General features: G+C 37.8%; 1 protein-coding gene across 3 annotated transcripts in view; it reads right to left on the bottom strand.

Annotated features, from left to right (window-relative positions):
- pcdh15b (protocadherin-related 15b) overlaps positions 1-22,045 on the bottom strand; it is a 214,432-nt gene that overhangs the window by 82,024 nt on the left and 110,363 nt on the right. For all 3 annotated transcript variants that reach the window (XM_051914968.1, XM_051914965.1, XM_051914967.1), the window contains 2 exons: positions 19,381-19,474; positions 9,107-9,235 (listed from right to left, as the gene is read on the bottom strand). In XM_051914968.1, coding sequence (XP_051770928.1) covers positions 9,107-9,235; positions 19,381-19,474 — 223 coding nt within the window. The remainder of the gene's footprint in view (positions 1-9,106; positions 9,236-19,380; positions 19,475-22,045) is intronic.

Below are 22,045 nucleotides of genomic sequence, written 5' to 3' on the forward strand. Positions count from 1 at the left end.
GAGCTCCCGTTCTTGGCTCATTTTGAGTCTGACTTGTGAATTCAGTGAATTCGCTCTGACTGGATTATTTAGTTTAGTGAGTTATTGACTTGATAACAGATGCAATTGGATCAGTCCAATTCATGAAAAAATCATTGAATCATTCAGTGCGTTTTGTGAACCATTTTGACAGGTTGATTGAAAAGAATCAGCTTGTTCGCAAATCGGACATTTTATTATATGGAAAAGAGCAGCCAAATTTTGTTCAAAAACTCTCCTTTTGTTTCTCATGGAAGAAAGAAAGTCATATGGAATGACATGGTCCATGACAAATGTACCATCAGTAAAGTATCTCTTCCCCTCTGTGGCCTCTCAAGTTTCTCCATTTAGACAAGTCTTAAAAATGCCATCAAACAAACTCCCAACTGTGTTATCCGCTTCTTATCCGTTCAGCACTTGTGCAAGAAAGCACCTCATTGACACTCAGGCAAAGTGCTTTTGTTTCTGATAAGGCCTGAAACAAAGCGCTCAAAGACCGGCTGCGATAAATTTTACAGACATAGATAGAGAGAGCACTGTCCTTCGCCAAAGGGTCGGACCCAAACTCATTTACTACCGGCAAAGCTGAAACCCAGAGGAGGCCAAGTAGGCTATGGCACAGTCAATGACAGACTCGACCCTTTGATAGACAATCTTTGAAGAGCCACATTTTTCATGTTTAAAGGAACAGAATTAGAAAAATCAGGCTCTACACTATGTACTTGTGAAAGGATGTAAGCTTCATTCAATGCTTGCTTCAAATGTTCCTTTTAAATGTTCTTCCATTCATGTGTTACAGAGATGTCTTCTACTATTTGAGGAGTTTAATATAGAATTAAGAGAGATAAATGTTTAAAGAAAATGTCAGTGACATAGACGGTTCAGAGAAAGATTTAGCATGTAGTAATTGAAGTGGTGGTGACAGTAAGTTTTCTAAAGCCCACCAAGCTTGTCAAAAGTAACAGTAAAAGTGAAAAGTCAACCTGTTTCTTAAATTTCTAAAATGAAGCTAGTGTCAAATAATACCAAACAAGACACTTTTTCTGGTAATTGAAAAGATCACATCAGCTACAGTAGCTGCCACTTTTATGGGTATACAATGACTGCTATATAAAACTACTGTTATATTATCAGCATTACAGTACTTTCTCTAATCCCAGTTGAATATGCAGAGACAGCAGTAACTGTAAACCACAAATCAGCTGGTTTCACATTTAATGTTCCATTAACCATTGCTCAGAAGATGATGTATTAAGAAACACAATGGCACTGCTAGCATATGTTTTGCAGGTGTGCGATTATGAACAGAGAAGATCATTTACCGTGTTTTATACACCTGTGGCTCAGCAAATGTTTTCAGAAACAGGTTTTATTATAATTTAATTTAGGGACTTTTGAGTCACTGATGCATTTTATTTGCATAAAAGTAAATGTTTATCATTATCTATGTGCATTTCCAACACATTTGCATGAAATTACACATCTCTATCTCTGCGAAATAAGCATTCGCGATTTTCACAATGCTGACATTCAACATCAAGTGCAATTCTGCTGCAGTTTTCCAAATGGTAAGTTGAAATTGATAACTTAGGGAATAACAGATTACCGAAAGTTATATAGAGTGCTTAACAAATTTATTAGACCACCAGCAATGTAAGGTTTGTGCCACAGCTGCCCTGTTATTACGTGTAAATAAAGACTACTTAGTTGTATCAGTTTGTTATTTGCCTAATATATGACAATACAATTGTTAGCTTTAAACAAGTTTTTGACAGATTCCTAAAACATACTGTACATTCACACAGCAAAACACAGCAGTTAGCTATGGTGTCTTTAATGTTAAGGAATCTTTTTTCTTTCTTCTGCTGCACTAAATGAATGTCATTATTTTGGCTATTTGTGAACATTTAGGTTAGCTGCCCTCTGAAAAAGGGCATTCAAAATGGTATGGAAAATAAACATGAAATAAAGATAGCATTAAGGAGATGGCAGAACTTCCTGTGCGTTCTTTATCGCATGCTAAGGTAAGCAAAAGCCGGTAATGAAAACATTCATCTTCTCGGTAATCAATCGAAAGTTAATTAAACTTGAATATAGGGCACAGCAGAAATGCCACACGATGCTTGCTTGTGTTTGGGTGCGTGTTGTGATGCTTGTCTTGTAAAAACACAGTAGGAGGTGATAAAGAATGCAAATTTTTAATTAACGTCACTATTTTTTTATGGAGTACCACACTGAAATGTGTGTTCTTACATATCTCATCTGTCTCTGTGACAGCCCTAGACAATAGACATGTTACTATTGTTTCGGCAATCAGAAGACTTTGCACTGACCACCACACGAAACTAGTGAAGCAAACTAACCTGGTTGTGGGCTCACTAGCTTTGAAGTGGAACGACTATCAAAAAAGCTTTTAAGTTTGTTCTAGGCAATTCACTTTTAAATGCTTTCAAAATCATGAAATGGGGAACACTGAAGCTATATAGTCAACACGACATTAAATTAGGGGTCAAGCCCTAAAGGGGCGAAGTCCCCTAATTTGATGTCACATTGACTTTAAGTCCTAAAAACACTTTTTTTTTTTTTTTTTTCCCTCTGATTCCATGGATCATGCTATGACGTCATTTCCATCATGAAAATTTTGCACGAAATTTGGTATGTAGCATCTACTCACACTCCAGGCAAAAAGTTATTAAAAGATTTTTGATCGGGAAATCTGTTCTGATATACCGTGTCAACAAATTTGACGGCGAGCACGCAAACATGGATTTGATGCTGTATCTTCGCAATGATTTGGTGTATTGACACCAAACTTGGTATATGTCAATACAGGCATGACTTGGGAGTACATGCACAGTATCGTCACAGTGCCACCTACTGGTGCTGAGATAGGAAAAAAAGTCTATTTTTGCTTATAACTTTTGAATGCCTTGTCTCCTTAGATTTCCAATAGATATCCAATTTTCTTTGGTCGGCCATTTTGAATTTTGTCATAAAATGCTATGTTTTACGAACACATGAATGTATTGTTATGAAACTCGGTATGATTCATTGATTTATGAAAATGCTTATAACACATGAAAAATTCAACATTTAACTTACATCATTAGATTTGTTGGCTTATGCCGAGTCCTACGATAACAAATTTGCCATATTCTACCATACTTACTATCCACCATATTGAATCCTACACAATTTGTCCGATTTGTACAGAATTTGGTATGTAACATCTACAGACACTCATGACAAAAAGTTATTAAAAGATGTTTGATAGACCCAACCGTTGTTTTATACTGCATCAACAAATTTGACTGCGAGCACGCCAAAATGGATATGCGGCTGTATCTTTGCAAACGTTTTGTGTATTGACACGAAACTTGGTATATGTCATCATAGGCTTAGTGCCACCTACTGCTCAGAAGTTATAAACCATGGTATTATGTCATAAGTGCTTTAACTAATGTAATTTAATCAGCTTTATCCTAACCTCATGATCACAGATGTCCACAAATGTTTACTTTTCTGCCCTTATTCGGCTTGACCCCGTAATTGCTGCTTGCAGCTATATTTTATTTTGGATTTATCTGGCATGTTAATGCACTTTTCTGGTCTTTGTAATCTTTCATCAAAATGTAATAACTTGCTCTACTAAAACAATTTTCTTTTTTGGCTGACATGACGAATCCCTCTTACTTTTTAGTCTCTTCCTTCCAAACACATGACTCCATTCTGGTATTTAAGGCCTACTTTTCACAATCCAATCAATTTAAATAGACAAAAACAAGTCTAGTCCTATATTTGTTCTTGTTGAATATACTATTTCACTGGGAAAAAGTAAAGCAAATGGGTTGTGAAAGGTGTATCACATTGACTTTAAGACGGATGATCGCGTTATCAGGCAGATAATGGCAGAAAGACAAGTTCTCACTATCTTTTCTAATTAGCACTCATACTTCACACTAATTAGTAGCACCTCTGATAACAACAGTACCCCATTTATTTGATTCACAGCTGCTTTGAGTTTAAATCATTATTAGGTGTATTGACGGAATGCAGACAAGCACATCAAAGAGATGACCGGAAGAAAATTAAGGTGTCTACTTCTGCCCACATCAAAACGGCAAGTACACGAGTTCATAAAAGCTTTCTGATGAAAAACAAGTACAAGAATCTAGACAGCAAGTCAACTGACAAGCTCTCCAACCACAGACAGTGAGGCGGGACTCTCTGGCCTGAACTTAACCAACTTCAAACAAGTTTAAATTTCCCATGCTGTGGCTTATTTGGAGTCATTTGAAATGAGCACGCCGGCCAGGTGTAATATCTACAGCGATGCAGGCTCTGCTGTGATAACGCTGATAGAGCTCTGTGGGCATTTCTCTAATGATATGGAAACCTCTGCTGCTCCATGTTAGCCGTAGGGGATGTTTAGCTAGCGTTAAGCTTTGGACCATATCCAACATGCCTCGCTGGGAAACGTGTCAGGAGCTCCAAATGAATTCAAGACAAGTGAGGGTTTGTAAATGAAGCTTGTCGTACTGTGGTGCACACATAACTTGTCAAGACGTGAACAATTAGCAAAAGAACTGGGCTTTGTGCCATGGTATACGCCAGTGTCAGTAGGAAAGCGTAGAGATTTTGCTATACTATTTATACCGCAGTATAAATATTGGCATGAATATCAGAGGGTGGGACTTTTTCGCGTTAATTACACCTAAGAAACAGAGTGTAAAAATGGAGCGGGATGTGGCCCAATTCAAGATGTGAAAGTGAGTTCAGTGATTGAGAAGCAATAAAAACATTCTATTTTTCTATTGAGTTCTGTGTGCTGCATGCAAAAACAAACACAATGCGGGCAATGTAGTCTGATTCACAAACAAATGCTCATAATGAGCTGATTCTTTTTAGAGAATCAAAAACAACAGTGCGACCATCCAGTTCAATTCATGAACAAATGACTCTTACAACTGGATATTTTTAGTGAATAAAAAAAAAATAAAAATAAAAAAAATAAAGTGGAACCAGTGTTACTGTACCTGATTCCTGAAACAAACGACTCTTTTACCAAATAGTTCCAAAAGACAAGTTGCCAGTTTGAATCAGTCTTAAATATGTGCTGTATAATAAACAATTTCTTTCATTTGTTCAGGCAAATATGACATTGTAATGGAAACATGCCCAAATGAGTTTGAATCGAATCAAATTCAGACTTGAATTGAAATTAATCAAATCTATATTGATATCCAGCCTGTTTTATAATATTAGCTTCACTGTTTTGTCTCTATTTATTTATTTATAATATGAAGCTGTTTCAGCACTGATGCCAGACTTATTCATAACATTTAGGCATAATCTTATTTTGGTTTTGCATTCAATCAAGTCCCAAATAAAATAGAAAATAATTAAATAAGATGAAGTAGCATTTATAAACCATTTACTTAACTGGATTATCCAGAAATGGACTTTAACACAAAGTTATTTAAAATATAAACCATTTAGTTTGATTTCCAGCAACTATATCATGCTTTTTGCCATTACCATCAAATAAAATAACATGATATAGATTTGTATGCTTATTCCTAGACAGCAGGAATCAAAAGCCCTGGAACATGGCGCCTGTCCATCTTATGAGGTGTAATGTATATTTATCCGACACAAAGTATACATGTTTAAGAAATGCTCTGCTAATAAACAGTCTGCCAGCATTAGCCTGCGATTATTCTGATGACAAAGTGCGGCTCTATTAATCTAGACCACTAATTACAACTCTTCGCAGCTTAACAGAGCCCAACAAAGCTGCTCATTACAGGACGTCCCCGAAGGTAACAAATTATTTAAATTACATTTCTTTAATTGGAAAATCATAAACAGTGGAGCGGGCAGGGACTTTGGCGGATAGGCTGCGGGTGTATGCCAGCTGGGTGATGGGAAGAGAGTGAGATGAGGGCTCAAGAGGGCAGAGGAAGACACTCCAGCTGCTGGCGTCACGCCCACACCCCAGCAGGCACTGATTAACACCGCTCATATGAGACCGCGGAAGGGAATGAAATCCTTAAATAGAACTGGACAAAAGAACATTCACGCTCAGTGCAAGTAACTATGACAGACAGGAGGATGGAGCAAGCACATGTTTTGAGATTTCATGTCTGTAATGCAAATGCTGTAGAAGTAATTACATGCAGAAGTGAATTACTTTGGGTTAGGGGTTTGTTCAAATCCCTAAAGGCCCCAATATACTTCAAGTGAAACTGAAGAATGAACTGGTATGAAAATAAAGGCCAAAATTAAGTTTGTTTCTGGAGTTCAAAACAACTTGCCAAAGCAAACTTTCCCTAAAAAAAGTTAGTAAACACCTTCAAACTAACATTGGTCTGTGGTGATTACGAGGAAAGAGTGATTATTTGAGAGGAAAGTGCGCAGCATATATTAACACATTCACTAAAAGCCACTCCCTGCAGCATGGGTATGTTCAGTAACAGTATATCGCTGCAAAGGTATTTCGAATGTCTTTTTACCCCTAAGCAAAGATCGAAAAGCAACTTCACTGTGAGTATATCAATCTTAAGTATAAGCTTTAATCTTAAGTATAAGCAAATGTAATTGTGATGCTTGAAACAAATGGCTCTTATGAGCAGATTCTTTTCAGTGAATCGTTCAATGTTGTAACAGCTCTAACACTGTTACCTTTAAAGGTTGGTTTTTAACCATCTTTTTAGATGAGTATTTAGCCAGGTACTATACCTGAAGAAGTAGGCAAGCGTTTGGATAGAGGAAGCAATGGCTTTCTGGTGCTTTTCAAGCTTTCTTTCTGAGGTCCTATGATTGAAGAATTTGTTTCCTTTTGGTCAATCAGTAAGTAGTGTTGTTGTTTTTTATGCATTGAATGTTTTTGGTGATTTGAACTTAATGTGTAATTGTATTGTGTATGTATTGATCACTGAGACAATCATGCATGCTAATTGTGAATGTGTCTTTTGTTTAGATGGACCTTTATTCCTATGTTTTCTTTCTTATGATGAAAGTAGTTCAAAAGGTTTGTTTCCACGGCCTGCTTTGTTTGTCGCTGGACTCGTGAACACTTGGGGCGTTTTACACGAACACAAAGAACTGGTGGATTTTATATGTGGAAGATAGGAGGATTCATTGTTGCATCAAGTTTGACTTGCTTATGTCAACATTGGATTACCACTAATTGAACACTGATTTCCTAAAGTGTTGACTTTTGCATGGACATCACAATTTCAGCCATTACTAAACCTCGTTGGCTTTATCATCATTTACCATTCTTATTTTTGGTCCATATCACCCAAACATTGAACATTTCTTGAATATTTCTTGATAATTTTTGATCATTTCTTTTCATATTTTCTATTTGGTGTTTTGTTGTGTTTTGTGCAATGTAAATGTTTGTGGTGATTGATTGTGGTGTTGAATATAATATACATGCAATTCATTTGGAAGTTTTGGGTTTGTTGCTTCAAATGCTTTGTTTGATAAACCAAAGGAGGTCAACATTCATCTAATGGTATCTAGTTTTAAGCTTTCCGTCCTCACTCTATGTAACTTAAGCTCAAAAAAATAAAAAAGGGTAGCGGTTATAATATGATTCACAAATCCCTCAAACCAATGATTTATTAGTTTGAACTGGTTTAACACCTCATTCACTCACTTACTCTGTTGCTCAATATTTAGGATCAGGCCACATCTTAAGGCAAGACATTACAGGCAAAATTGTTTTTCTCATGCACTGAGCCAGAAATCTCCATTTCTGTAGCACTTACATACAGAACACCAAACTTTCCAGTTTTATTCCTATCTGTATTCTGAATATATTTACAGATGGGTTTGTTAACATTTAATTCACCTGGTATATAGCTGTATTCCTAAAAAAAATGTCAACAAAATGAAAAGCATTTTGAACCTTTATCCAGTGTTCAGATTTCTCTTCTTGAAATGTATGCAAATTAGTAAACATTTAATTAGATAATACCTCATTTGCATATTTAAACATACTGTAACATTTCAGAAATACAAAACAGTTGTCTTACTGTTATTAATCAACAAGGGAAAGTATGGTTAAATCTATTAGTTAGTATTAGTTGTCTTGCCTTAATGTATGGATACATTTAACATCATTCAACTTTTTTTTTTTGCAGGCAAAATCAAGTCATTTCAGTAGGAACCATGTGAACAGGAATTTTGCGTGAGGGCGAAAGATTTTCTAACCCACATTTTGCAACTGGTTTGAGTTGGTCACGCGAATACGCCAGTGTTGACCAAATGAAACCTTGGCTGGAAAGTGACTTCTGAGTGAGCTGTGCTTTATACATCGCAACACTATTGACAATAGACAATGTTTTTTGTCCAAAAATGTTTACAGAAAGTCTTCTGAAGTCATGTTAACCTTTTTGTGAAGAACAGATTGAAATCTACATAATTATTCACTGAGTACCTTGACTTCCACCTGAGCTGTTTTACATAGGTTTGTTTATGGGATAATTAGTGTAGTCCAACATGATTGGAAAATTGGTTTTGTAAACTGGATAAACTGATTAATTGAAAAGACATAAAAGAGTCAAGATTGATTCATATATTTTCTGCTAATACTGATTCAATCTGGTATTAGCAGTTCTTAGTTAATAGCTTCATGGAGGTGATGATTCTAAATAACAGTCTGTTTCTCACAAAAAAAAAAAAAAAAAAAGAATTAGAATATTTAATATAGTGAATAATAATACTTATGATACTTTTATGATGCTCTATAACAGGTGTAAAAGATGATTTTGCATATTCGTTTTTCCTTTTGTGTTTCGCAAAAGAAGGTCATATGGGTTTGGAGCGACATGAGGGTGAGAAAATCACTTCGAATTTTCATTTCTGAGTGAACTACTCCTTTAAATCAACTATAAGATATAAGAAATAAAAGTGTAACCACAAAGTTAAACTCTGAAGAGTAAACTTGTAGAGATTCAAGATTTCCATCTGGGGTGACTCCAGTGGGCAGAAAACAGCTGCAGAGCAAATAGTTCGGAGATCAAACAGCGAGGAGAACAAGTATAAAGAATTCTGATTGTGCTTGCAGCCTTACCTTTACTTGACCTACAAAAGCATTTGCCTCTTCCTCTTGAACTGTGAGATTAAGGGGCAGCAGAGGATCGAACTCAGGGTCATTATCATTGACATCAGTCACCACTATATTCACCGTAGCAGTCGAGGTCTGAAAACAAGAAACCTTCAGGTTACTTCACTTGTTACATGGACAGCTCTAAGTAAATAACTTCACACAGTTTCAGTCAGTAATCTAACGACGTCAACTAATCTGAAATGTGAACCTTGAGGCCTTTGTGTGATTTTGTTTCTGTCTGGTAAAAGATAGTTTTGGCTTTTACACACAATTATCCATTCCCCCTGATTAATTTGCACAGAACTTGCAAAATTGCTAACATATTTGCATTCATCATCAAGCTATGAATGGGGTCTAATGAAAAATATCCACAGCTGTTGAGCGGATTAGTGTTTCAGAGTATAGATCGCCTCAACAAATTGATGGATGCAACCAAATTAACATGCTGGCAGGGAGAATTCCGTCTACTCAGTAACAACAATTAACTGTCTACATATCAGATACTTTACAAAGTGTCTCATTTTGAAAGTTGAGTAATGGAAACATAATATTTAAACATTCATACATGCACAGCAAACATATCATTAACATTTCTCTACTGTTATTTATTTAACATGCATACATATGATTATCTTAGGATTGGGGAACACTGGCAAATGGGTGAATCACACTAAAACTGCCAAGAACACATATTTCACTCCAAAATGTAAAAAAAAAAAAAAAGAGAGATTTTTTTTTTGCATTAAGATTAAATTATTTTTTATTAGGGATGCACCAAGCTCGTGTACTTGTACTCGTACTCGTAAAAATACCCCCGATACCTCACGTGACGTAACTGACAGAATTTTCCGTGCACAGAGACACTGACGGCAGCAGCAGAAACAGTGTCAGCCTCAGAGGTGTGGAAATACTTCAAAATTAATGCTGACAACACACACATTGCGAACTGCATGCTTTCAATCACAATTCGTTATCGATTAGTGAAGGCGGGATAGGCGAAATTGCGCTGGATGACACAGACCAGAAGCGCTCTCTCTCGCTCTCTCTTTCTTGCGCGCGATCCCAGTTCTCTCAGACAGCGCGCGATCAGTTCTCCTCGCCTCGCCTGAATGATCAAATGCACACATAGTTGTCAAAATGTCCATCGTGTGGAGTATCTCACGTAAATACAGTCGGTTATGGCTTAAGTAGACGTAAACATTTGGGTGAAAACAGGATATGTGTCAGTATCCATGGATTCGGTCTTAAAGGGACCGTAGTCTATATTTGTCATTTATGTTAATAAAACAACAAAATATGTTACATAAATGAATACATGGTATATAAACCTACTGTATCTGAAAAACAAGTTTATTTAATTTGTATCTCTATAGTATTCGTTGTATTGTTTGTAATTTGTTTGTAAATTTCTTTTTATATAACAACAATTATATATATTGGTAATTATGTCCTTTGAAGGTTATTGGACACTGTGAAATTTTTGTTCTTTAAGTTTGTGACAAGCACATAAAAATTATTACTTTTTTCATTAGAGTAATAATGAAGAAGCTGTCCTACATTCATTAGTCTCACTGTGTTGTGCTTGGAAAACTGCAACATAAAAAAAAAAAAAAAAAAAAAAAAAAAGAGAGAGAGAGAGAAATTAATAAACGTATAGGCATCGGTATCAGTATCGGTGAGTACTAGAAAAAAAGTATCGGTACTCGTACTCGGTCCTTAAAAAATGGTATCGGTGCATCCCTATATATATATAAATTAATATAATAAAGAGTGATTTTTTTTTAGGCAGTTCTAACAGTAGTTCCCTTTCAAAGGGAACTCGTGCTATGTCAATGACGCTTTGGGAACGCCTATGCGTGATTGCGTCTGAAGCACTTGTGTCAACTAGTTCAATGGCAGGACTGAACGTCAAGGGTGGGTGATGTCAAGACCAGGAAAACATAAAAGCACATCCGGAATGACTGCCGTTAGCTTCTGTGCCTCAGCAAGCGCTCTGTGTGAAACTGTTTGTCTTATTTATTGTTGTCTGTCACTATAACAGTTACAAGCATAAGATATTATGGCGAGCAAACAAACGAGAGGGGTTAGAGATGGGTGCCGCCTTTTCTCTGCCTTCACCCCAGGATCCAACCCGCTGTCTCTAGGATCGGAAGCCCAAGCTGTGGCTTCTTCTGCCCTGGTAGAATTTTGAGGAATCTAAATGAAAAATACTTAGCTGACTTTGACTAGTTAGATTTATGTATTAGTTCAGCCTTTCATCCAGACCGTGTTAACTTGTCTGGTTGATCTTTTGCTGCATTTAATTTTGAGGAATTAAATGGTATAATATAGTTCTGCAGCTGTCCAGCTCCGAGGAGGTAGATGTGCTGAGCATCGAGTTGGGGGAAATTGAAGATTCGCCATCTGAATTCCCTGTGAATAAGGAGTTTGTGGAGATTTTAACTCAGGCCGTGGCTAAGTGAAACATTATATGGCCGGCCAAGAGACAGGGTGCTCGGCCAAATAGTAAATTAGACAAGCTTTTCCTGTCATCAAAAATACAACATTCAACTTCCAGGCCTTACATTCTTTCCCGATCTCCGCCATGAGAATTCAAGACCGCGGATTAAAACCCTTTTCAGTTCGGTTTTTCATATCAGGTTCTTCCCTTCGGTCTAGCTCTATCACCTTGCACTTTCACGAAATGCGTGGATGCAGCACTGGCTCCGCTGTGACCCCGGGGCATCCACATTTTAAACAATGTCGACGATTGTCTATCTTAGCACAGTCTGAACAGATGGTGGTTCGGCATCGAGATGTTGTCCCCACCAGCATGAAAGAGCTGGGGTTAAGGCTGAATGCCAAGAAGAGTGTGCTTTCTCCAGCACAGAGAACAACTTTTCTAGGCTTGGTGTGGGACTCGATGATGCAGGCACGTCTGTCTCCTGCTTGTCTTGATTTGATTCTCACAGCCGTAAGCAAGATAAAGCTAGGCCAGTCACTAACTGTCAAACAGTTTCTGAGACTGTTGGGTCTGATGGCAGCTGCATCCAACATGAATCTTTTGGCCTGCTGTACATTCACAAGTTCACACTTACAAATAATCAGATAATAAATAGTATTCGTAATAGTATGCGTATTTGGCGTGCTGTCTGAGGAGAGGGCTCCGAGCTCGGTATTTGGCCCGAACCCAGAGTACTCCCCCTGTATTTCTGGTTAGGAAGTAACCAGGTGAGTGTGAGGAGACGGGGTGGTGGAAGGATGCTGGAAAAAAATTGAGGAATATGGGTGAGTCGATTGTGTTTATATATATAGGCCTTCACTCATGCTGATTGGGTAGATATGTTGATTACTGATTGTTGACAGCTAGCTGAAATGACGTGATGATTAGTCTGATTATTTGAACGTTGCTCCTCCCGAATTTTGTTAATAAAACATCATTTAGACTTATGCAGTGGTGGCTCAAGACCAAGGGTTTTTTGTTTTTGTTTTGTTTTTTCTGAGGAGGAACCCACTTGCACCTTGATAGCATGGAGGAAGCCATGGTTCTTGTCCCAATGTCCCATGTTAGGAGCCCATTGTCATCGATTTGTGCTCATGACAAATGCTTGCCTCACAGGCTGGGGAATGGTTATAGAATACCGCTCAGCTCATCTCTCGTGGCACATAAATTGCCTGGAAATGATGGCTGTCTTCACAGTGTTGAAACATTTCCTCCCAGACCTAGAGGCCACCATGTGCTTGTTCACACAGACAATACATCAGTGGTCTCTTATATAAAGCATTAGAGGATCTGTGTCCTTGCCCACTATGCAAACTGGCACACCAGATCCTCCTGTGTTCCCAAGGAAAACAGCTCTCCCTGAGAGCAGTATACATTTCAGGGTACCAAAATTTAGGAGCAGACATCCTGTCGAGACAGGGGCTGAGGCCCGGGGAATGGAAACTTCACCCCAAGGTGGTGAAGCGTATATGGGATGTTCAGGATACAACGCACTGTCCACTTTGGTTCTCCCACACACACCTAGCTCCCTTGGGGCTGGGAGTTACGGTACAAACATGGCCAAGGCTACATCTGTATGCTTTTCCCCCAATTGCTCTGCTCCCAGGAGTTCTGGAGAAGGTCCGCCAGGATGGAATATGTCTACTACCAGTAGCGCTGTACTGGCCGAAACGACTGTAGTTCTCAAACCTGGTGTCCCGCCTCGACGGCTCTCCCTTGGAGATTTCGGTCAGGAGGGTCCTTCATTCTCAAGTGGGAGGGGTGACCCTTCACCCCCACCCAGAGAAATGGAACCTATGGGTTTGGCCTCTGAGGGGGCCCAACTCATAGACTTTGGTCTCTCAACCAAGGTTGTGGAGACCATACTTCACTCCAGAGCTCCCTCCATGAGGAAACGGTATGCATTGAAGTGTTTCACTTTATGGTGCGGATCTTGACTGTGGGACCCAGTTAACTGCCCTATTGGTACAGTGCTGGAGTTACTGCAGGTTTGTTTTTTCGCAAGGTCATCGCCTTACACACTGAATGTGTACGTGGTGGCCTTAGCTGCCTACCATGTCCCTTTGGGTAGAGTATCCCTGGGGAGAAACCCTTAGTATTATTATATAAGGAGGTATCCCTACAGGAAAGTATTATTATATAAGGAGGTATCCCTACAGGATGTGGTATGCGGCATTCGTAAGGTTTTACAACCTGGACCTGGGTGCTGCCCCAGGTTCACAGGTGTTCATGTCTTAGTTGTGCTCTCAGTATTCACACGGACAGGCACTTGTAAGCATGGCGTTTTGGTATTATCATTCCCAAATCGTCATTGACGCAGTGCGAGTTCCCTCGAAAGGGAACGTCTCAGGTTACGACTGTAACCATAGTTCCCTGTGAAGGGAACGAGACGCTGCTTCGCCCAGCCATACTTCCTTCATCCCTGTGATCGACTTGCTGTGCGATGTGCTTTTATCCTTTCCTGGTCGTGACGTCACCCATTGGACTAGTTGACACAAGTGCTTAAAACACAATCACGCAGAGGCATTCCCAAAGAATCACTGACGCAGCGTCTTGTTCCCTTCTCAGGAAACTATGGTTACAGTCATAACCTGAGACGTTTTCAGGTACATACATTTAATAAAGTAGTCTAATCTAATAAATAAATCTGCATAGTCTTCATATTGTTTTTTTTTTGTGATTTTTATTTTTTTTTTTCCTTTGTTGTTTGATTAACATTAAACATGCAGACAGCACAGTAGCAGGATTATTAGGATGCTGTCCCTTCAAGAGCAAATCGACGCTTGGCTCATTCATTTTCTTTCTCAACTGAAGACATAACTGACTATGTTTACAAGAATACTCACAGAGACGGTCACTTTTTGACATTATTTTGTGTGAATTTGTCAGTTCAAGCACAGGATGGCATGAAAGAAAGCTCAACTTAGTATTTGTATTTGTTATTGAGTAACAAATTCCCTTTTGTGTGTTCTTGCTCTTGAATTCAACAGTACAGTAAAAGATTTATGAATTAAATCCATCATAAAAATAATTCCATAATCCAAAATATCTGAAATCATTCTCATTTCTCATTAATGCTATATATATTCTTTCTTTTGATTTTGGGGTGAAATAAAACCCCATAAGTAATGATATTGACAGAAACAAATGGTCCAATTGGGTCTAACTCATGTTAGCACCATGCAGTGTTTTAATATATTTACAACCACCTTTTGTCCTAGTAGTTATGAAAGCAAAGTTTGTCATGTGTTTTCTTCTTTCTCAGTCAAAAAGCATCAAAAAGTTAAATAAATAATATGAGCACTTTTGACCGGTTCTTTACTTTACACAAGTTATTTGCAGTAGACTTTAAATCGTATCATTTGTTTGTGTGTGTGTGTGTGTGTGTGTTTTCTGAGTACAAATGTGTTTTTGCAGGTCAGGTTAGGTAGTGTAACTTCAGCTGGCTAGGTTGGAAGCAGCAGTCAATTCAAATTAGAGCTGCACAGTCTACAGGGTGAAAGTTGTTTCTGAGACCATTTCATATAAATGATTGCTTCTCCTCCTACCAAGTTTTCTAGATGCTTTTACCAGACTCCACAAATGACAATTATAGCAAATCAAAAAAAAAAAAAAAAAAAAAAAAAAGGATTTGAAAAGCGAACCAACAAACGAGTAAATCAATAAACAAACAAAAACAAATGAATAAGCAGGTGATCCAGCCAGGTCTTTTACACCAGGTTGCACAAAAAAAAAATAAAAAAATGAATGAATGAACAAGCGAGTCATACAAACAGATCAGCAGTGTATCATTATGATCAGTATCATTAATATCAAACTTCTTTTTGTAAACAGTGTGTTTATATATTTCTTTAAAATTATTGACAGTTGGTTTCATATGTTGATACAGTATATAATGCAAAACACATTTGTAATGGTGTCTTAAATGGCTAAATTCTATTTGGGGACACTGGATATACAAATCACTGACATACTCCATCACTAGAAATAAATCATTCAAACGAATAGAAGGAAAACGGTCCAAAAACTCACAGACTGAAAACCAGCTGAAATTAAGGAAGTGAGGGTGTTCCCCTGACAACATAGTTGCTTAGTCTCTTGTCAGATCATTCTGCATCCATTTATGTCAAGTCAGAGTCAATCTTGTTACTTTCCCTGAAACATAAAACACTGGAGGGAAATCCCAGACGATTGAGTGAGGAAACCAATATTCTATAAATTAGCAGATGTTTTTTTCCCTGCTGCTTGGACTTATTTGTTAAAGGCTTAAATGCTGGAGTATTTTGCAGACTGGCCCTGTAAATTTTTCATGTGCTGGCAATAAAGCCTGCTGAGTTTGCACTACGCTGTGGGGGTAACATAAGGTAAACTGATCTTAAGCTGAGGCAAATGTACACAAGGTAATTTAATTTGTCAACAAACACAGGTTCACATCTTGTGATTAGGAACAAAAAGGATGCATGCTTGATAGTAGCGTATACGCTGAGTTTCGATTAATTTTTGTGACACAGAAAGGAAACTGGGTCGGCAGAAAGCGGCATCCTGCTTGTTTTCTTTATTTTACAAAAACACAATGTTTTGGTTTTATTGTGAGTGTACACAAATAAAAATATACCTTTCACAGTTTCGAATGATGTCTTACTCTTATCTGTATGACCATAAATGACGGAGTATTTTAAGTTGTTTCCACTGATATAATGAGACAAAATCATTTGGCATTGTGCCGATTTGTGTTGTGGAAGTCTCACTACTACAGTCCAGTGATGAAATATGTGTGTCCTGGAAATGGGAAGCCTCATGTGCAGCTTCACTCGCTGTCTCCTTGTGGAAAGGTGAAGTAGGCTCTTTTTCTCTTTAATGCTTATCTTTCTGTGATTTCTTGAAAAAAAACTAATATTGAACTTTGTGCATCCGTCATTGTCACCGCATGTTAATGAACTCTCGCGTGCAAAGAAAATGACAGCATTAGGCTATGCACAACACGTTAATCAAACCAATAAGTTTGAAAACAGCAGTTGCATTTTATCGCACAGCATTGGCCAATCTACCAATTTAGAGTAACAAAGCAACAATCCTTTTTTTTAATGCACTAAAAGAAACTGTACTGTAGCAACTACCTCAGAGGGGACTAAATGCCGCTAGGTGGAACAAACTGTAATATGCACTACTGTCTGTTCAACATAAAAGAAAAGAAACATAGCATTGGGGATTTGATGCTTGTTTGATTGAATGATTGATTGATTGACTGATTGATTGATTGATTGGTTGATTGGTTGATTGATTTTGCTCATCCCTGCAAAGAGAACAAGAAAGAATTTATGGCAATAGTCAAATGACGGTGTACACAAGACAGACTTCTGGCTGTGTCTGTTCCTCTAACCACTGTTTGGAGATGAAAAAGTCTCTCTTGTGGACTTTGTCTCTGTGAATCTGTCTGGCTCATATCGCTTCTACTCCCTGAGCAAAGCAAAGAGCAGCCCGAGTGACCTAAACAGGCACAGAGGTCAAAAGCTGAGTGTCGCTCAGGGCCCATAGAAAGGGACCCATTTTCCAAACTCTCCTCTTCAGAAAAAGGACTATTTATTAAATTGGCTAATGACCAGGTGGTTTAGCAAAGGTCACTGAATTTTAAAAACCTTCCAAACCGCACCTGCTCCCCCAGCCTCACATCTCAACTTCACCCTTGGTTCTTAGCCGCAAGTGAAGCAGAAAGGTCATGGAGGGACACTCGTGGGTAAATGGGAAGATGGGAATGAAACCTGCTGCACTGTTTTCTCATCTTACTTTCATGAGCTAAGCACACAGGGATGTCTTTCTCAACAGGCCAGGAACGAGAGGAGATCAGGGCTCTGAGAATTCTGCCAATTAAGATGTGCTTTGAATTATTCTAGGGGTTATTATAGTTTTGGAATCACCTTCATTTGTTTGTAAAGGCTACATTAGCGTGACAGTGAAGGCAAAGATATGCGACTCTGATGAACATAATTCCACCACCTGACAACCACCTTGACAGTTTGGATATATAAATGGACACCATTGTGCTTAAAGCCTGATCTTTATGCACTTTCTTCCTGAGGAAGGCAAGTGATTATCCTTGAGTTTGGAGGTGAACACATCACACGTCCTTGAAGCGGGTTGTAAATCCAGGCATCTCTTTTATTGATGAATACTAAGTGAGATTTTCTCTGTTGGTTCATCCAGTAAGGAATATAGGCTCAATGAGAGATCGGAGTGAAAGAAGGTGCTTCATAATTAAAAAGCCCATTCGGCTCATTTATCTCCATCATTAAGGCATAATCACTCCATTGTAAGATGCACCTCATTTTCCTCTATTTAGATCAATCACTATGAGCCCTTTGTGAGAGTGGAGTGCACAGGAGAGACCAGTCACTGGTGACTGCTAGGAAACTTACCCAATGAAAGGCAATCAAATACTTTTGGAAAAGAACAAATAAACGAGCAAATAAACAAAGGAACAAACAAAGAACAATCAGCGAGCGACAGAATCATTTGTTTGATTGACTCATGTCATTGACTGATTTGTTGCATAAATGAATCAATGCTAGACTTCTCTTTTCTTTGATTCAAAATGTTTCTCCATTTTCACAATTACATGTATACACTACTGTATAAATAGCATAAAAACAAACAAATCAAACACTTTTGCATGAAATGAATGAATAAACAAACAGCAATCAGTTTGATTGATTGAGTGACTGATTGACTGAATAAATGAAACAATGGAAGGCTTCTCTTCTTATTTCTTATAAATTTCATGCCATATGTAAAATACAGTTAATTATTTTAAATTTCCACCATTGCGAATATACAGAACTAGTGATGCACCGAAATTTTCGACAAACTGCAATTTTCGGTTTCGGACAAAATGGTTTTGGAGGGCCAAAATCATTGACCAAAACAATAACTTTTAATTGTTCCAGTGTCTATTTCGTGCACACAATGTGACACTCTACAAATAATGTTTGGTGTAAGTGTAACAGACGTAGGTTAGTAAGAGCTGTGTGTGTAAACCTCACTCCCCTGAACTGAAGAGGTGCTCTAGCGACTGACGCTAGAGACTGCGGTCTTTAGCTTCCTTGTTAGAGTGCCCGACTCCTATGCCAGCGGACCTGGGTTTGAGTCCTGCTTGGAGTGGGCAGTTCAAACAGGAGGGGTTACAAAGGGGTGTTCTGGCTTGAACCACAGGTGATTCATGGGTCATATAAAGCCTGCTTTAACACTGCTTCTTTTAAACTGTTAATGTGTTATTGTCGTGTTAACTCAGGCAGCCCTAAATTTAACACAAGGGATATTTTCTTCACACAAAGTATGAGTTGCAGTCTGACACGTTTTTCCGCCCCCTTTTGACTGACAGTATATGATCGGCCCTGATCATCAGCTGTTTTTAAATAATTGCTTTTATCAGCTGATACCGATTATTGGCCGATAAATTGATGCATCCCTAATCTATATACAATTGTGTAAAAACATCCATGCAGCCTATAACGTTGTACAGATTTGTGGGACTAAAGATGACTGTACAATACTCCCAGCATATCTTTATGAATTTTTTGTGTCTGCGCTTCTTTGCTTCAGCATGATTGATTCTGCTAGACTCTGCTTGACACACTGAACTTTGTCTACATGTGATGTCTGTTTAAGCAGAAGTTTCGATTACGATCTTTTGAACTGCACCAACAGCAGTGTTTCGTCTTCAGTGGGGTGTGATTGATTGACAGACTTCAGTCTTTCTTACCCCATCTGGTTTGCCATCGGAGGCTGTGACCATTAGCGTGTAGTGATCCGTGATTTCTCTGTCCAGATTCTTCGCCAGCAACAACAGCCCAGACCTGAAAGCAAAGATTATGTTGAAAACCTGAGGACAAGCACGAGTGGAACAAGTTTAAAATTCACACCATGTGCTAAGAAAACAAAACTGGAAAATGTCATGTGCACAACAGGCCACAGCCAAAATCCAGACAAAGTGAATCATTTTCGGCCGAAATTAGTTCAACAAATATAGGTTGGATGGAATTATGTGCTGCTAAATGACATGGCCAGCTAATATGTTCATTCCTTGCAAGACTTGTGCCACTGTGAAAGGCTGAGGATATTTTACGTGTGCCTGGGGACGATTAGGACTGAATTAATTGTCAGGCAACTGCAGTCATGAGTGAAACATTGTGCCCCATTCAAATGAGTTCTAGCACACAGTGCATTTGTTCACACAATTACCTTTGCATGGCAATGCAAGTTTAATTTGAAAGTTTGGGGATGTTTGGTGGATGGGTTACTTTGAGTATGCTACATAAATAAAAAAAAAAAAATACACACATACATGCACACTTTCTGGTAGGTGTTATGGCATTTATGGCACTAACAGAGGTTATTAGTGCATTGAATTAAATACTATGGTTAGGAAGTGGACATAATTCTACTGTGCTCAAAAAATAATAAATAAATAAATAAATAAATAAATGTTTAAAAAAATAACAAATTTTGTCCAGAAACAAAATTATCCAATTATCAGTTTTATTAATTTTGTTTTATTGCAATTTCAATCTAAACGTGGAAATTGTCCTGTTTATCATGAACTATTACAAAGGGATTTTTTTTTTTTCTTTAAGACTTTTCATATATTTTTTTAAGTCAGTTATATAAAAATGTAGATTGGTTTAATTAGATACCTAAAAGTAAGACTAATTACTCCTGACTACCTGCTAGTTGGTCATACAAGTTTTTAATGGCTATGTTTGCCCCAGGGGGAAGTAATTACGACTCAATTTTCAATTTTAGGGTGTTTTTACATTTTATAGAATTGTCCACAGTAGATTGACACACTGAATGCAAATTAAAATTTAGACTGCAGAATAGCAAAGGTTTTTTTGTTTTTTGTTTTTTTTTTCTCCATTTATACCTTTATAAGGGTCATTATGTGCAAAGATATTGTGTCCCCCTGTATTGCATGGTCGAGGCATCACAGGACATGTTACAGCCACATGATATAATTGTATTACTTTTATACTTAAAGCTGCAGTCTGTAAGTTTTGCCTCTTTGTTGCCATCTCTGTTTGAAACCTGCAATTGCAGTTATTTGCAGAATTATCACCTTTATGTGGGTTGTGCATCTGCACAGATCCTCAGCGCGGATGAATCTAATGCTTTGAGGAGAATGTGTGGCTGTCAAATGCCATCTGAACAAGTATGTAACAAATCTGCCACTTTTGTTCTGACCAACTGAGAAAAAAAAAACATTACAATAAATTGCACTGCCAATGGTGCAATTAGCTTAGCTCAGATCATGTCAAACCATGCAAATTAGTATCATTTTTATACTTTTTTTCTCAGATTGTTAATGTTAACAACATCAGCATTGCATGACTATGTGTATTTAGTGTGTATTAGTGTTACCTGTAGATTTCAATTTCTGTAGCCACTCCACAGTCTGAAGTCTTTTGCTTTTGACTACGGGTGAATCTCCAGTTGTCACTGATTATTGTCATTTGGACCTTTCTGGATTACAATCCGCCATCAAAATGATAAGTTTAATTATTGCAGCTGCTGTGAGAAAAGGCTATAAATGATCCACCATCCTCACATGTGATTTAGCTTACTAGCTGGAACTCCTTCTTCATGTAAACAGACGCGACGTAATGACGCACGGCTGCATACTCGATTTTCCTGGGGAAACCCACCAGTACAACCCAAATTATAAAACATTATTATAAGCTTATCGTTGTGAATCGGGCTAAGGTAAGGAGATAGTTTTGAAAACTGTCTGGTTATGTACTTGCTCAAAAATTGATTTTGGATCATTTTTAACCAAAAAAAAGTTACGGACTGCAGCTTTCAAATTTAAATTTAGTTTTTTTTTATATATATATATTTTTTTCAAGTTAAGCTACTTTAGTACTAATTTCATCACACTTTTATACAGTTGACTTTGTTATTCAAGATTCAAGGATTTCACCTTTTCTATCATTTGATATATAACAGCTGCCCTGTTTGATAGAAAAAAATACACACACATCTCCCAAAAAAAATATTACAGGCCTAATTTGTGCAGAAAAATGCTGTTACAGTGTACCAATATTTCAGCACATTTGGATGCCTTCTTAAATGGATTGCGAGTGTTTAGTGAATAAGATGCAGAGCTGAAATACCATGTGCCACAATTATTTAGTGAATTTGCCCTTTCATGTTTTCAAACAGCCAATCATTCTGTCTTGACACAATATGTCCCCTAAAACCCCCAGAGAATCCTTGAAAAGGGTGGACACAACCGCATACAGTCATGCGTTCTTCAAATGAAATAAACAAATTCAAAGCAGCATCTTTAAGGCTTCAGAGGACCTCATATATATTCATCATGCATTCACTGCAAAGCATCGTCTGCACATGTCTAAGAGCATGCATGCACA

Source organism: Ctenopharyngodon idella, chromosome 12 (genome assembly GCF_019924925.1).
Source record: "Ctenopharyngodon idella isolate HZGC_01 chromosome 12, HZGC01, whole genome shotgun sequence".
Taxonomy (NCBI): Eukaryota; Metazoa; Chordata; class Actinopteri; order Cypriniformes; family Xenocyprididae; genus Ctenopharyngodon; species Ctenopharyngodon idella.